General features: G+C 44.7%; 2 protein-coding genes across 2 annotated transcripts; one reads left to right on the top strand and one right to left on the bottom strand.

Annotated features, from left to right (window-relative positions):
* Nucleotides 1-248: 248 nt before the first annotated feature.
* Nucleotides 249-2111, bottom strand: LOC123817439 (C-C motif chemokine 3-like 1). The gene is made up of 3 exons (XM_045837131.1): nucleotides 1975-2111; nucleotides 1150-1264; nucleotides 249-722 (listed from the first exon to the last, which is right to left on the bottom strand). The coding sequence occupies exons 1-3, from the start codon at nucleotides 2048-2050 to the stop codon at nucleotides 632-634; spliced, it is 282 nt and encodes a 93-aa protein (XP_045693087.1). The 5' UTR covers nucleotides 2051-2111; the 3' UTR covers nucleotides 249-631.
* An 11369-nt stretch (nucleotides 2112-13480) lies between these two features.
* Nucleotides 13481-15398, top strand: LOC123817384 (C-C motif chemokine 4). The gene is made up of 3 exons (XM_045837061.1): nucleotides 13481-13791; nucleotides 14280-14394; nucleotides 15013-15398. The coding sequence occupies exons 1-3, from the start codon at nucleotides 13716-13718 to the stop codon at nucleotides 15098-15100; spliced, it is 279 nt and encodes a 92-aa protein (XP_045693017.1). The 5' UTR covers nucleotides 13481-13715; the 3' UTR covers nucleotides 15101-15398.
* The last annotated feature ends 1226 nt before the right edge of the window (nucleotides 15399-16624 follow it).

Raw genomic sequence — 16624 nt, 5'->3', positions numbered from 1 at the left:
ATGTTTCAAGTGATTTCGGCGCTCCGGGACTGGAGTTCCGGTATGAAGCAGAGCGTCCCTGAGGCAGCCCCCTCTCCCTCTCCCCCTCCCCCCGCCCACCCGCTTCCCTGTGCTTCCTCTCTTCCCATCCTTTGCCTATTATTTCTTTCAACCAGTGACTCTGATTCGTCAGATAAACCAAACCAAACTCAAAGCCAGTTTACTTTCTAAAAGAGCATTTTTATTATTATGTCTCCGGGCTGAACACAGCACTGAACAGAAACATTTCATACACATGTGTCAGTGTGGCGGCTTTACCGCCACCTCCGCCCAGAACAAACTATGACGGCCACTCAGCTGTCATCAAACGCAGTGCAAGTAGAGGGGCGGGGGAGGGTGGTGAGGAGGGCGTCTTGAGGTCTCTTGGAGCAAACAGTGCCAAACACAGCATGGCATTCAAAATAAATTATGAAAATTAAATAGTATAAATAAGTTGAAATTTAAGTTAGGAAGAGTCCCAGTGTGTGGGTTGGGGTGCCAACCCACCCACAGGAGAGGTAGCTGTGGAGGTAGCAGGGGTGTTTCCAAGGCTCGGGCCCGGCTTCCCATTGGCCCACCGAGGCCACTGGGTTCCTCTTAGCTTCCAGGCCGCTCAGGCATTCCGTTCCAGGTCAGCAACGTATTCCTGGACCCAGGCCTCACTGGGGTCCGCACAGACCTCCCGGCCTCTTTTGGTTAGGAAGCTGTGGAGAGGAGAGGACAGGTTACACACTGAACAATTCAGCAGGGGAACTCTGGGCCCGCCCATGGCCCCTCTGCCCCATGCTCTGCCCAGCAGCTCAGGACCTGCTCACTCTCTCAAGGACTCTCTGCCGATCTCAGACCAGGGAGCTGCTCCCACTGACTCAGGGAGCCCCTCCGAGGATCCTGCTGCTGCCGCCGCCTCCTTCTTCCCCTTCCTTCCTTCTGGGCCGTACCAGCCCGCCACCCTGACTTGGCAAGCCGCCCCTGGCCAGGTCAGGTCACACCTCGGAGACCTGGGTCCTGCGTAGTTGATAGGAAGTCCTGGAGGATGGGGCCTTCCAGGGATGGCTCCCCTGGCCGGTCTGTGCCCCCCCGCTCCACACCCTCCCCATCTCCCCAGGGCTGGGCAGGAGAGCTGGCACTTACATGATGCCGGGATTGGAGCACTGGCCGCTGGTCTCAAAATGCTTGGTTATGAATTTACGCGGAATCGGCTTGGAGGCATAGGAGAAGCAGCAGGCGGTCGGGGTGTCCGCGCCAACTGGAGAGGAAGGGACAGAATGAGCCTGAGTTACAGTGCAGGAGAAAAGGCGAGATCTGGGTCTGGTTCCTGAGAGGCTGAGGAGGACACGGGCCAAGCCAGCCTTGCTCAGGGCGTGGGCCGGGAGACCAGGGCACTAGAGGGCACTGGGCACATTTGCCCAGAAACTTCCCTGTCTCTGTCCTTGTTCCTGTCTGCATCTTTCTTTCTGTTTGAGCCTTCATTCGGGGTGCCTTCTCTGTGTGATGCAGACAGCCAAGCAGACTGTTCTCTGATCTCATTTCCCTTCAAGAAATTTTGTCTGATCCAAGAAGTCAAAACCCAGCGAAAGAGAAACCTCAGACATGTATCCTAAGACATCCAAGGAACAGAGCTCTTGGGAGACCTAGAATGACTTAGTAGAAGAATGATAGCACTGGGTTTGCCTCTTGCAAACTCATTGGCTTAGGTCCCTACTTTGCCACCTATAAAATGGGACTGTTACTTTCCTATCCCACCCTGGCTCTCAGACATGGGGATTAGGCTAGTTTACACCCCTTCATAAGATGAAAATAAAAGTCTTGCAGGGAAAAAAAAAAGCAAAGATGCTTTATAACCCTTTAGGAAGTTCTCTATTTTCTCTCGGTGGCTCTCAAGACCACAAGAATAGACGGTTGTGGTCTGACCGTGGCCAGAGAGTGGGGACACTCAGAGCCACAGCGCAGACTCACCTGGTGCCGAGAAGACCTGGCTGCAGAGGGCCGTGGTGCAGAGGAGGACGGCCAGCGCAGCCCCGGAGACCTTCATGATGCTGAGCAGATGGTGTGCGAGCTTGAGTGTCAGGAGGGCAGAGATGGGAGTGGGCACTCGCTGCTGGCTGCGTCTCTGTACAGTGCAGGGCCATCTCCCTGCTCTTTATAGGCCCCCTGGCGGATGGGGAAATGGAACCCGGGGGTGAGGAGGGAAATTTTTACGCACGGTAGTGCTGTCAGATTGTGTTGCACAACTCACGTCCCAGTGACCACAGGCACTCAGGATATCCAAGAATAGCTTCTCTGAGCTATAAGTGTGAGCACACACCTCATGACTTGTTCTGGTTTCTTGCAGTGAAATGGTTTCCCCCAAGAGCAAGAGGAAAAAGAGGGTGTCTCCACTCAGGGCTATTCTTAGCTGGTCCCGTTCCATAGGAACTGACCTATACATGAGCACTCCAGCTCTGCCCTTCCCACCGAGCTGAAACTTCTGTGCTTCCTCAGCTGCTCTACCACTAGAATGGGTGGATGTGATGATGTTGTGGAGGGTGGCACAGCCTCCCTCAGAAGAAGACACTGGATTAAGGAATCCCCACTAGAGGACAAGGAAGTGTGAGGTCATGATTCTGGCAATGGTCCACTCATCTGACAGTCACTGAGTGACTCAGGTTACTGGGTCGAACCCTGGTTGAGGGTCATAAAGATACATTAGGTGTGGGTGTTAATGTGCCAGAAGCCTAAACAATAGTTATACCCATAAACTTTTCCAAGAATACATTTCTAGGAAAGAGTTCTAAAGAAACAAATCCAAATATGGAAGCATCTTCAAACATAAAGATATATCTGACCCAGCATCCTTTGTAGCTCTAAAGTAAGGAAGACTACATTCTCCTCTGCCAGGAATGCTGAATTATGGTATTGCCACTGGCTTACTTGTTATTAAGCCCTTAAGCTGAACGAAGTGTCACAGAATAAACATTTAAAAATTACGAGGAAAAAATGTACACATTATACAAGATGAAGGATTGTACAAATATACATGTATGACAAATATTGTAACCATATATTGTATATATATGTGTATATAATACTAGGCATAGAAAAAATAAAAAGTATCAAAAATAAATGCCCCAATGCAGCAATAGTCTTATATATATGTGAGAGATAGGTGGGTGATTTTGTTGTTTTTCTTTTTCCGGAGCTTTCTCATTTTTTACTTTCCTATTCAGCTCACAAGTTTACAAACACATTTTGTTTTAAAGTAACAATATTGATTGAAAGTAGGTTCTTGTCAATTGTTTGATTTTAATTTGAAAGGAAATTTTGAGAAATATACTAAAGTTTCTGTCTTTGCTAAAATGAAGTTTTGATTTCCATTCCTCTGTACCATTTTAAGGAACTTATAGGACATTTACATAAATAATGCCAAATTCAAAGCAGTTTTCTTATTCTTTTTAATTCATCATTTCAGCAGGGTGAAAGGGCCCACTTTCTCAGTCAGGTCTGTATGTTTTTTCCTCCTCCATTCCTTATCATTTTATAGTTATATAATGAATAAGCATAAATCACATTATATAATGAGAAATAGATTTAGTTTTTATTTATTTACTTATTTTAAAGATTTTATTTATTTGCTTTTAGAGGAGGTAAGGGAGAGAGAAAGAGAGGGAGAGAAACATCAATGTGTGGTTGCCTCTCGTGCGCCCCCCACTGGGGTCCTGACCTGCAACCCAGGCATATACCCTGACTGGGAATCAAACCGGCGACCCTTTGGTTCATAAGCGGGCACTCAATCCACTGAGCCACATCAGCCAGGGCAGATTTAGTTCTTTTTAATCGTCGTCCTCTAGATGCCCCAGGTCTAGTGGGGGGCAGGTAGAGTATATACAGAGTGAGGCAAAAGCAGGTTAACAACTGTTCATATGGAATATAATGCAGTAATTAGTAAATAATAATTCAAGAATAAACTCTGTGTTTCATACGCTTACAACTGTAAACCTACTCTTGCCCTACCCTGTATAAACAGGTAACCACAGCAACTAGCAGAAAGTGCTAAGATTCCTAGGAGAAAAATAAATGAAAGCTCAGAATGCCAGGAGGAGGAAGCAATGACATCCCTGGGGAGGACTGAGGAAGGCTTCATGGAAGGGAAAGAACTCTGGTCGGGTCTTGAGAGCTACACAGGATTTGAACATTCACAGATGGGCTGGCAGCAGAGGTCCAGCTGATGCAGAGTTACAGATGCGAAATTGCTGGCTCAGAAGGAGGAGAGAGCCATCAGTGTAGCTGAGGAGTGGTGGAGCAAATATGGATGATGAAGGTAAATTGGGGCCAAACCAGAGGGCTTTGATCCCCCAAAAGGGGCTAGAACAATGGAGGGAACAAGACATAAGCAAAGTATGACCACACCTTGGGAATTCTGTCTTTCCTGTGTCTATAGAGTTGCTTCTCTGAAAGCACATGGCTGTGTTTCTATCCCATCCCTTTGATTGCTAATCCTGGTCATGAGGGAAGTGCAGCAAAGACAAGATCAGGTGGGATGGCTGGTTTCACTGAGGCTTTAAATGTTTGTTTGTTTGTTGTTTGTTTTTCAAAGAGAGGGGAAGGAAGGGAGAAAGAGAGGGAGAAAAACATTAATCTAGAGCCCAACTGGGGACTGAATCTACAACCTAGGCAAGTGTCCTGACTGGGAATCGAACCATTGACCTTTCACTTTGTAGGACCATGCCCAACCAACTGAGGCACACCAGTCAGGGCAATTTCACTGAAGCCTCAGCATCCAGGCATCTCCTCTTGTTACAGTCAGTTCCAAAAATGGCATCTATCACTTGTTTCATTGGAAACTCTAGGTCATAGGCAATGCCTCCTCCTCACCCCACTTCCTCTGCCCCAGTCCTCAACCGATACTCTGAATTGCATTTCCTTATTTATTTCTTGGGAGGAACTCCTTTCATATTTGTGATTCAGTTTCTGAGGGCTGGCTTCTATGAATTGGGGAGGGTGAGAAGAAGGAAATGGAAACTGCTGAATCAACCACTTTCTGATAATGGACCTTCTTATCTACTTCCATGATTACAGCACTTATTGCATGGTGTTATAATGCATTATTTATGTAATTTTCTCTTCAAAAAATTTAGACCATATCCTGTTGACTTCAAATAAAATTTATACCATGTCTCATTGGTGGATTTAAACCAAATCCTAGCACATGATAATTATAACATGATGAATTCTTAAATTATATTTTATTGATTATGCTATTATAGTTGTCCTGATTTTCCTCCTTTGCCCCCCACCCAGTACCCCTCACTCCCTCAGGCAATCTCCCCACCTTTGTTTATGTCCATGGGTCATGAGTATAAGTTCTTTGGCTACTCTATTTCCTATACTGTACTTTACATCCCCATGGCTATTCTGTAACTACCTGTTTGTACTTCCTAATCCCCTCACCCCTTCACCTATTCTCCTCCTCCCTCCTCTCATCTGGTAACTTTCTGGTAACTAATTTCTTTTCTCTTGCTTTTAAGGGTCTCTCTTTATCTTTAACCTTTGGCCTTTTAATAATGATGTGTCTTGGAGTGAGCCTCTTTGCATCCATCACAATTGGGATTCTCTGAACTTCCTGGACCTGCATGTCTATTTCCTTCACCAAATTAGGGAAATTTTCTTTCACTGTTTTTTTCAGATTTCCAAATTCTTGCTCTTTCTCTTCTCCTTCTGGCACACCTACAATGCAAATGTTGAACCTCTTAAAATTGTTCCAGAGGCTGCTTGTACTATCCTCATTTTTTTTTATTATTTTTTCTTCTTGTTGTTCTGCATGGGTGTTTTTTGTTTCCTTATGTTCCAAATCACTGATTTGATTCTCAGCTTCATCCATTCTACTTTTGTTTCCCTGTAAATTGTTATTTATTTCAATTAGTGTGTCCTTCGTTTCTGACTGAATCTTTTTTATGTTGCTGAAGTTCCCACTAAATTCCTTGAGCATCCTTATAAACAGTAGTTTGAACTCTGCATCTGATAGATTGCTTATCTTCATTTCATTTAGCTCTTTTTCTGGAGTTTTTATATATTCTCTCATTTGGGTCCTGTTTCTTTGTCTCCTTGTTTTGGCTTCCTCTCTGTGTTTATTTCTATATATAAGGTAGAGCTGCTTTGACTCCATGTCTTAGTAGTGTGACCTAATGTAGCAGGTGTCCTGTAGGGTCCAGTGGCACAGCCTCCTCTATCACCCAGCTGGGTACTCAAGGTGCACCCTTTGTGTGGTTTGAGTACACCCTCCTCTTGTAGTTGAGCCTTGGTTGCTGTTGGCAGGTCAATGGGAGGGATTTACCCAGACCAGTCAGCTGCAACAATTGACTGTGACCACTTACCACCAACTTCCACCCTCCGTAGAGGATCAGCTATGAAAGGGCAGTGTGGTGGTGCTACTGGAGCACCACAATGTGGTCTGTAGCTGTCCACTGGATATGTTGACCCTGGGGTTTCCTGGGTGGTGCAGGCCAAGGTCATGCCCCATCTGAATATCATGACGAATTTTTTTATATAATCTCTATTTCTTATAATTTTGCTCTTTTAATAAAGGTGACTTTTTGAATACAAAATTCTACCTTAGTAATTATATATGTAAAATTTTCCATATATATCCTAAATCCAGGAAATAGCCCTTTGTCTTACATGTTTTTACTTGAATTGGAAAATAACACATGCAAAGCATGCACTTACTCTGCAAATGTTGAATGAATAATCTGAGGGAGGCTAAGGTGGTTGAATTGGTTATGAAGGGTCTTAGAAATTTCCTACATGGTAAATTGACATTCCCAGGTGAAATGATTATCCCAGGATCACACAGATAGAATTGGGTAGTTTTATATTTCACTGTGTGCATGATTTAGCTATGTACTTCCAATGATAACCACAGTGCCTGACACATAGTGGAGCTTAATAAATACTTGGTAAATGAATGAATAAATCACTGATTTTACTAACAGTATATAGTATAGAAGAAGCTATATTCTTCTACTGTAGCTATATATAGTATATGTAGGGCTCAGTACTATCTGAGGTTTTGGGCATCCACTGGGAGTCTTGGAATGTATCCCTCACTGATAAGGGGATACTACTGTATTCAGTCACCGACTCTACTGTGTTTTGAAATGAGTGTATCTGCTTCTCACCCTTCCCACTGCCGCTGTCTGAGGTCAGGCCCTCACCATTTCTCATCATGGCAACAAGCTGTAAGAGTGTCCTAATAACCAGTTCTTCTTCCAGTTTGCCTCTCTCAAATCTGCCCCATCATCACGCAGCATCCAAAGTGGTTTTGCTAAAGCACAAATCAGTCTCTGTCCCTTTCTGCTGAAAATCCTTCAAATACTCAGCGTTGTTTTCACACGAAATGGAAGCCTCTCATCTGTGACCGGACCTCTGCCTCCCTCTGTGGCCACATTTCCTGCTACCTTCAACCTTCCTGGAAACCAATACTAACCCCCTGCTTCCATGTAATTCCTTAAAAGTGCAGGTCTCTTTTCTGCATCTTAGGAATGAGGTGTCAACTCAGCCAGGCAGTTTTCCTTTCTTGTAAATCACAGGGTGGAGTGACATATTCTAAGCATGGGTACATCCTATGACATTTGCAGAGATTAATATTTAGAAGAAATAAGGAAAACCACTATTTAATTCCCTTAATTTTCTTTTTTTTTAAGATTTTTAAAAAGATTTTATTTATTTATTTTTAGAGAGGAAAGGGAGAGAGAAAGAGAGAGAGAGAGAAACATCAATGTGCCCTGACTGGGAATCGAACCTGCGATGCTTTGGTTCGCAGCCTGCGCTCAATCCACTGAGCTACACCAGCCAGGGTTAATTCCCTTAATTTTCTAAGGAAAAGAGAGAAACCCTTGGATTCTACTGTTTAAAGACATATATTATGGGCCCTGACTGGTGTGGTTCTCAGTTGGTTGGGCATCATCCTGCAAAGCAAAAGGTCACTGGTTTAATTCCTAGTCAGGGCACATGCCTGGGTCATGGGTTCGATCCCAATCAGGGCACATGTGAGAGGCAACCAATCAATGTTTCTCTCCCTCTTTTTTTCTTCCTTTCCCTTCTCTCTAAAAACAAATAAATAAAACCTTTTTTTTAAAAAAATACATGCAATATATATAACTAAAAGACATTTTACATTATCATTAGAAAACTTTGGCTGTTAAGCTTTTAACATAAAGCATATAATGCTTTATAATAAGCATTTTATGCTTTATAATAAGCATATTTTTCTTTTCTGATTTACTCTGCAGCCAGACCTCTTTGGTGCCATTGCCAAATGTATGATGATTAACTGTGTTACTTACCTGTCTATGTTTTAATTGCCTAATGTGGCAGGGGATAATACTAGCAGGATTAAATACATTAGCATCTATAAAAAAAGTAGAGCATCATTGGCTCATAGTGAGCACTATGTATTAGTTACTATTATCATTATTACTGAATATTTCAATTAATCTATTTTATACATGTTCAAAAGTACATGACTCTTTTCTTTGCCTGAATAACCGCACCCCTACATTCTTTTCCTGGCTAATTATCCCTCAAGTCTCAGCTCAATTTATAATAGAGAAAATCTAGAACAATCTGAATGGACAACCTAAGTAACAATGGTTAAATATAAATTTTGGTATAAAATTTTGCTATATACATGCAGTGAAATATCATGCATGCTAATTTTAACTAACTCTTGAGTTTTTAATGACAGGGAAGAATATAAAGTAACAATAATAAGATATTCTAATTCTAGAAAAACTATTAGTAATAATAATAAAATGTAAAACTACAAAATGCTGGGTAATTTTCATTTCTCTTATTTATGATTTCCTATATTTTCTAAGTTTTGTATGGTGAGCAGGTATATTTTATGGAAAACAAAGAAAGCTAATAAAATTTTTACAAAAATCAAACATCACATTTTTGGGAAGTCCCAGTAAAAGAACTAAGTGATACAGAGATAGACAAGCTATCATATGCAGAGTTCAAAACACTGGTGGTCAGAATGCTCAAAGATTTCATTGAATATGACAAAAGCATAAGGGAAGAAATGAAGGTTCTACTAAGGAGAATAAAGAAAAATCCATAGGAAACCAACAGTGAAGGAAAGGAAGCTGGGATTCAAATTAATGATTTGGAACATAAGGAGAAATAAACATTCAACCGGAACAAAATAAAGAAGCAAGAATTCAAGAAAACAAGGAGAGTTTAAGAAGACTCTGGGACATCTCCAAACATGCCAACATCTGAATCATAAGGATGCCAGAAGGAGAAGAGGAAGAGCAAGAAATTAGAAACTTATTTGAAAAAATAATGAAAGAAAACTTCTCTAATTTGGCAAAGGAAATAGACATACAAGTCCAGGAAGCACAGAAATTCTCAAACAAGTTGGATCCAATGAGGTCCACACCAAGACACATTATAATTAAAATGCCAAAGGTTAGGGATAAGAGATAATCTTAAAAGCAGCAATATTAAAGAAATTAGTTACCTACAGGGGAGTTACCATAAGCCTGTCAGCTGATTTCTCAAAAGAAACGTTGCAGGCTAGAAGGGATTGGTAAGAAACATTCAGTGATGAAAAACAAGGACCTACAACCAAGCTTACTCTATCTGGCAAAGCTATCAATTAGAGTTGAAGGACAGATAAAGTGCTTCCCAGACAAGGTAAAGCTAAGGAGTTAATCGTCACCAAGTCCTTAAATGAAATGTTAAAGAGACTTATTTAGGAAAAGAAGATCAAAACTATGAACATTAAAATGGTGACAAACTCACAACTATCAACAACTGAATCTAAAAAACAAAAACTAAGCAAACAGCTAGAACAGGAACAGAGTCATAGATATGGAGATCATTTGAAAGGTTATCAACTGGGAGGGGAAAGGGGGAGGATGAGGGGGAAAGGTAAAGGGATTTAGAAGCATAATTGGGTAGGTACAGAATAAACAGGGGGTATTAAGAAGAGTATAGCAAATAAAGAAGCCAAAGAACTTACATGTACAACCCATGGACATGAACTAAGGTGGGGATTGCAGAAGGAAAGTGGGGGACCAGGTGGAGGAGGGCAAAAGGGGAAAAACTGGGACAACTATAATAGCATAATCAACAAAATATACAAAAATAAATAAAATAAAATAAAAAGGAACATAAAAAAAGTGTCAGGGTCTTTGCAAGGTCATATTACTGCTGGGGTTGCCAGTGCTGTCAGCAGATTATGGAGGCTGGGTGGACAAAATGAAAAAACAGATGTGAAAGTGCTCAGAATGGAGTTATGAGCACAGTGCATGCCAAGGGTATAGAAGGCGAAACCTCTAGATTACCACGAGTGAGGGGAAGTAAAAGGTTTCCCTGGACCGAGAGGGTGAGTGGCATGCAGAATGCATTTGGAACTTCCTGGAACCATGGTTAATTCCTGCTGTCACTTCTCACACCCCTGAGCTGGAAAGACTTAAGTCCTAGAATAGTATCCTTTAAAATGAAACTACTGGGTATGTGGGTTTTGAGCAGGGAAAGGAGGGGAATTTTCATCTCATCAGGGCTGGGGAATCACATTTTGAATAGAATTTCAGGATGCCTGGTTTATTCTCACTTCACTTAACTAAATGGAGCTTTCATCCTGAGTCCCTCTTACCTACCACACCCCATTCCCCTAAAAGTGGTAGTTTGGGCTGCCTCTGGACACTTACTAAACAAGTGTTTATTGAACACCTGCTGTGTACACAGAGATAAGCACAACATGTTTTCTGCATCAAGGAGCTCACTTTCCAACGTGGGAGGCAAGCAGATATATTACAGGTGATGGGTGGAGGTGGCTCAGGAGCTGTAGGAGCCCAGAAAGAGATGTAGAATTCAGTAGGAGGAGAGGTCAGGGAAGGTTCTCTAGAGAAGATGAGGACTTTTTTGCTGTTGTGCATTTAGGAGGCATTTATGATCATTCTCTATCACTTATTACTTAGACATGTCCTCAATGTATAAATCTCGGAGGCCACTGATTTAGCTAAACATACTGGCACAAGCCCTTTGTACACTTGGTGTGGAATTTCACTCATGTGACACAGCATTATTGTTGGGACCTTCATGAACAAATCATGTTTCCTCCATGAGCCAAAGAACAAACCAAGGCTATGAAGCAACAGCCAACAGTCAGACCCATGGTGTGGCTCCATGAAGACTCATCACCCATTCTTATTATCTGGTATCATTCTCCTAATGCCCCAGAGCAGGCATCTTCAAAATCCCTCCATAGTTTGAAGATCAGCACACCCCACTCATGTAGGCAGAGTGCTCCCTGCCAAGGGCTCCTCCGTAGCACACAGTGGGATTTAGACTTGATTTGGAACTGTCCGTCGATAGCTGAGAGATGGTCTGATGTTTTGTTTCTACCTGATGTGACATTACTTTATTCCATCTCAGGGACAGTTATTTCTTTCACTGCCAACAACATAGATAGACTGAGAGCTCTGTTCTGCTCTGCCTTCCCTGACAAAAAAGCAGATGACTTCTAAATTGGGTTGGGTGGAAATGGCATGAAAAGTCAAGTCTGTGTAAGTCCCAGGGAACACAGGACACACTCTTTCCCTTAAAGGAAGGTCATTGATATATGACAATGAAATTCCACCAACCAGGAGAGACCATAAGAGATACTGGCACATGTGATTCCAGGGACCAGGGAACATTAGAGCTGGGGATAGGGGTCCTGGTGAAGATCAGAGCTGGCAAAGCAAGATTCACATGAAGAAAAGGATGGGGGCAGAGGGGTGGAGGAAAGAAGTGCTGTTCGTATGTGTGTGGGCATGGCAGTGCATGTAGGTGGCGGTGGCGGCAGTGATGTGAGGTAGGATGACATTGTACTGCATTAGGTGACCCTGAAGTACTCCATGATGCTGCTTTGCCCCCCACCCACCTCTCTACAGCAGCACCAGGTGGCCTGGTTTCCTGTTTTCACCCTTCACTCTTCTTTCTCAGAGCAGAGGCAGGTAGCAGTGTGGGGCCGGGTGAGAGGGCGGGTGAGAGCGGTTGAGCTGAAGGTGGTAGAGAGCTTGACGCAGTCATCCTCATCACCCTCACTGGCCCCCTGCCTGTTCCACTGTGTTCCGTTGTGAGCTTCCCCAAGTCCCCTTCACATAGGTGTCAGGTCTCAGGGCTGAAGCCCCCTCACTCCCCTCCCACCCTCCCCGGCCCAAAGCAGCTGCCAAACCAGGCAGGGCTGTCCGTGAACATGAGGGATTCTCTGAGGATGGCTGGGAAACACCTACATGCTTAGACTAAATGTTTTATCTGTAACATAGTGAACTCGTTGCTAAGTATATCCAATCCCATGGTTACACTAGAGGGCCATTCTTTTTTTTTTTCCTTTATTTTTCAATTACAGTTGACATTCAATATCATTTTCTATTGGTCTCAGGTGTACAGCATAGTGGTTAGACATTTAAATAATCTGCAAAGGTGGAAAGGTGAAGGGATTAAGAAGTACAGACTGGTCATTATAAAAGAATCACAGGGATGGAAAGTACAGCACAGGAAACACAGTCAATAATATTGGGATGACTATGCATTGTGTCAGGTAGGTGCTAGATGTTCGAGGGGATCTCTTCATAAGTTACAAAGGAACATTCCTTATCTTGAGTCTTTCAAGCTTGATTCTTACTGTCCAAGCGAACACACTGAAAGCTTTCTCTTTTCTCCTCTGTTCCCTCCTTGTTCTAGGGCAGACTGGCCCCAACTGCCCTCCTGAAATCAGCCCTAGTAAGATGGTGCCTTGTGTGTGGCCAAGCCCCTAGTGGGCAACAGTTTCTCTCTCTGTGGTCACATTCTATATTTGTGACAATGGGTTAGATAGAAAGTGGGTTTTAGAGTCAGAAAAATCGCATTTCCAATCTAGGCACTGCCACTTAAGATCGGGACCTTGAGATGATCAGTGAACTCCCCTCTGCTCTTTCGTCCTTGTTGCCTCTGAGCAATAATCACACTTCTGTTCAGGGTCAGGGTAGCATTTGACATTTATTGTCTAAGGCAGCTTGCTCAGTGCCTGGCACATGGTAAGTGTTTGATAAGCAGATTACTGTCCTGTGGGGTCCTTCTGCACATTCAGTGCTGGACTCTTTATGCCCAAGAGAACATGTAGGGCACTAAGGTCACTCAGCCCAGCAGAAGGAGGCCCGGCAACATGACCTGGACTCCTGGCTCTCCCTTCCTTCTTGGGGCCAGGCTTGTGGCAACCCTGGAAACACTGACACGAAGCCTCCAGCTTCTGGAGGTGCCAACCACCGAGAGAAGCATGGTTCTCGTCTACAAGCCCCATCTAGCAGGTGTGAACATTTCATCCTTCCTCTCGGGTTTGCAATTGTCTCCTCCGTCTCTGTCACTGCCTTTGGTGTACCACTTCCCTCTTGGGTACAGCCCATTTCTCCCCTCCCCCTCCTTCTTTCCACTGTGATGACATCGCCCCGGGGAAGAGAAGCTTCTATGAGGGCCTCGCTGTCAGCCAGCTTCAGTTTCCCTATTGGCACCATGACATCATCTACCCTGGAAATTCCACTTGCCCTCCTGTGCCCCCACCTCTGTCCCAGTCCTCAGAGGTCCTATAAAGAGGGGATCCCAACTCAGTATGAGTACAGAGCGCAGTAGGGTTCTGAAGCTTCTGGGTTCTGTCTCAGCTCCGGAAAAGCCTCTTCTCCATCAAGACCATGAAGCTCTGCGTGACTGTCCTCTCTCTCCTTGTGCTAGGGGCTGTCTTCTGCTCTCCAGCGCTCTCGGCACCAGGTAAGTGTGTCCTTTCAGCTGCTACCTCTGGAGCCATGGTGTAGGCAGCGCCCATCTTTCCAGTCAGGGCTGGTCCAACAGTGGCATCTGGGGATGGGACAAAGGGAGCCTGGAAGATTGTTAAGTAGCCTGTGGTTAAACCTTGTGTCTAGTAGACGTTTAGGACATTCAAGTTCCTGTCTTCTTAAGAAATAGTAACCAGGAGGCTTGTTTAAGCAATTTCATCTCTCTCTCTGTGCCTTAGTTTCCCCATCTGTTAAATGAAGGGAGTTAGATGTGTGCTCTGAGACCCAGTTCAGCTCCATGATGCTCCCGTAGGATCCTGTATTCAGAAAAAGACTCCTACTCAGGGTGGATGGGATTGGATACAAGGGGCCGTATTGGGGGATCTGATAGCTTCACAGAGATGCCACTTGAATATCCGTAACTAAAAGCCAAAAGAGCAGCTGTGTGTAGAGCTTCGATCTCACCTGGGCCTTTCTTTCCAGTGGGCTCAGACCCTCCCACTGCCTGCTGCTTCTCCTACACCCAGCGGAAAATTCCTCGTAACTATGTGGTGGATTACTACGAGACCAGCAGCCTTTGCTCCCAGCCAGCCGTGGTGTAAGTATCAAGCCCTGGGGGGCGAGGGGAAGGGCAGGATTAGCTAAGAGGCTTGTTTGGGGTGGGTGGAGGATCTAGCAGTAGGGAGACAGGTCTCAGGGCTGAAGCCCTCCCAGACAGCAGTTAGAAACAGGTTACGAAATTACCTGTTGAGTCCTTGTGTGAGGCTGTGTGAGAATCAAGGGAGAAGATGGGGGGTTCCTGGGGAGGAAATTAGCCAGAGTCTAGAAAACCAGGGAAGGTCAGAGAGAGAGAGAGAGAGAGAGAGAGAGAGAGAGAGAGAGAGAGAGAGAGAGCAAGCTATCACAGGAAACGTGAGCTGATCTCTTAAACCATGCTTAGAAGACCACGTGGAAAAGATATTGCTAGGGGCACTTGGGAATGAATGGAGAGACAGAGCAAAATTACTCATAAACTCATTGGTTCCTAATCTGGGCAACCTGGAGACCACAGCTAACTCCAGGGTGGAACTTACAAGGACCCCATTTCCAGTACGACCCCAGGAAGGGTCCCACCACCTACCGCAGCTGTCCAGCACGAAGTGTGGTCAAGCAGAGGGAGGATCTACCACAGACAAGCTCCCATGCGATTCTCATCTATCCGCTCCTCTTTCCACAGATTCGAAACCAGAAGGAACAAACACATCTGCGCCAACCCCAGTGAGTCCTGGGTCCAGGACTACATGAACGACCTTGAGCTGAGCTGAGCCGTCCCAGGCGCAGGGCCAGGTCTCTGGAGAAGGCACCTGAGCCTGATGCCTCTCCGTGAGACGCGCCCTCTCCACGTTCGCCACTCCTTTCAGAAGTCTCCGTGCCTTCTCTTAATTTAATCTTTATTATGTGCTGTATTATTGTATTTGTTATTACTTCTGTAATTATGTTGGTTTTGCCAAAGGACACTTATCCCCTGTGGGGATGGCCCACTACCACTGTTTCTCTGCTATTGTGGGTATCAGATAATGCAGATGATTCTGTGTGTTTTCATAATAAAACTAGAAAAAGTAATACAGTTTCTTTGTGTTTTCATTTGATTTGGTATAAAGGGGATTGACTGGTATTATGAATAGGGACCCACTGCCATTTCCAAACACAGTACGAATGAGCAGTTACTGAGGGCTTCACAGGGACTAAGTGCTCTAAAGACAAGATCTCATTTAATACTTTCAACAAAGATTTTAACACCCTTAGATGTAGGGACTCTTACCTCCAATTTTACAGACGAGGAAACTGAGGCACAGAGGTGCTTGGACTTGCTCAGCTGGTAGGTCTCTTTGGAGAGCACCATGAAAGGATGATGCAGAAGGACAGCTGTGAGGCTACAGTTATCATTTCAATACCTTGTCGAGAAGTTGTAAATAGCAGCAGCCGCACAATGCGGAGGGGAAACTGTAACAGGGTGCAGCCAAGAGGGGAGCCCCAAATAGGGATTTGTAAGAGGGTCCAGAAGAGCTTGGAGATCACCACACCACAAGGCCACACCTGCCCAGAATGCTGGCAGCTGTGGCCAATTGTGAGAGGAGCTGGAAATGGGGCTGCAAAGGAAGATTAGCGCTGGGATTTAAACGAGGCACAGCAGCCACTGGGCATCTCTCTTTTTGGGACCACGTGTCTGTTTAGGACCACGCGGCTTTGGTGTCTTGGTTGGGACCATGAAGCTTGGGTGAGAGTCAGGACCCCGAGGCTTTGGAAGTGCTCCCTTTTGCCACGTGGAGGGTGCTGGGAGGACTGTGTGCATTTGTGGGTAACTTTAGTTCATGTTATTTCAAATGAATAATAAATTCCTTTCCTTTTCACTGATCTGTGGCATTGAGAGAAGTCTTTCCCCTGGTGGTGGACGTAACGAACCTGGGGTGTTCCTTTTGGGTAATAGTATATTGCCTCAGTTGCCCTTGGCCCCCCCCTTTTGTACTGTAACAAAACGAGGCGGTACAGAGTCAGAGAAGTGGGCCTCCATCACATTAACAGCGTATCATTAGGAAAGTCACCTGGCCTTGCTGGGCCTCAACGTCCACACCTGTAGTGGGAGCAACATTATCCACTTCGAAGGGCTGTTATGAAGCAATGGGTAAAGCACCCATCACGGGGTCTGACATCTGGAAGATCCCCTCTTTCCCTCTCTGAGCCTTCCTTAGCTTTTTCACTTACAATGGGCACAGTGTCTATTTTCCCAGTGTCATCAAGTGGATCAGAGTAGTTAGTGGACCAGCTCTCTAAAGCCCAAAGCAAAGGTG

This window comes from Phyllostomus hastatus, unplaced genomic scaffold (genome assembly GCF_019186645.2).
Source record: "Phyllostomus hastatus isolate PE091 unplaced genomic scaffold, TTU_PhHast_1.1 phas_contig_210, whole genome shotgun sequence".
In the NCBI taxonomy this organism is placed as follows: Eukaryota; Metazoa; Chordata; class Mammalia; order Chiroptera; family Phyllostomidae; genus Phyllostomus; species Phyllostomus hastatus.
This window is presented reverse-complemented; position numbering and strand designations above follow the sequence as displayed.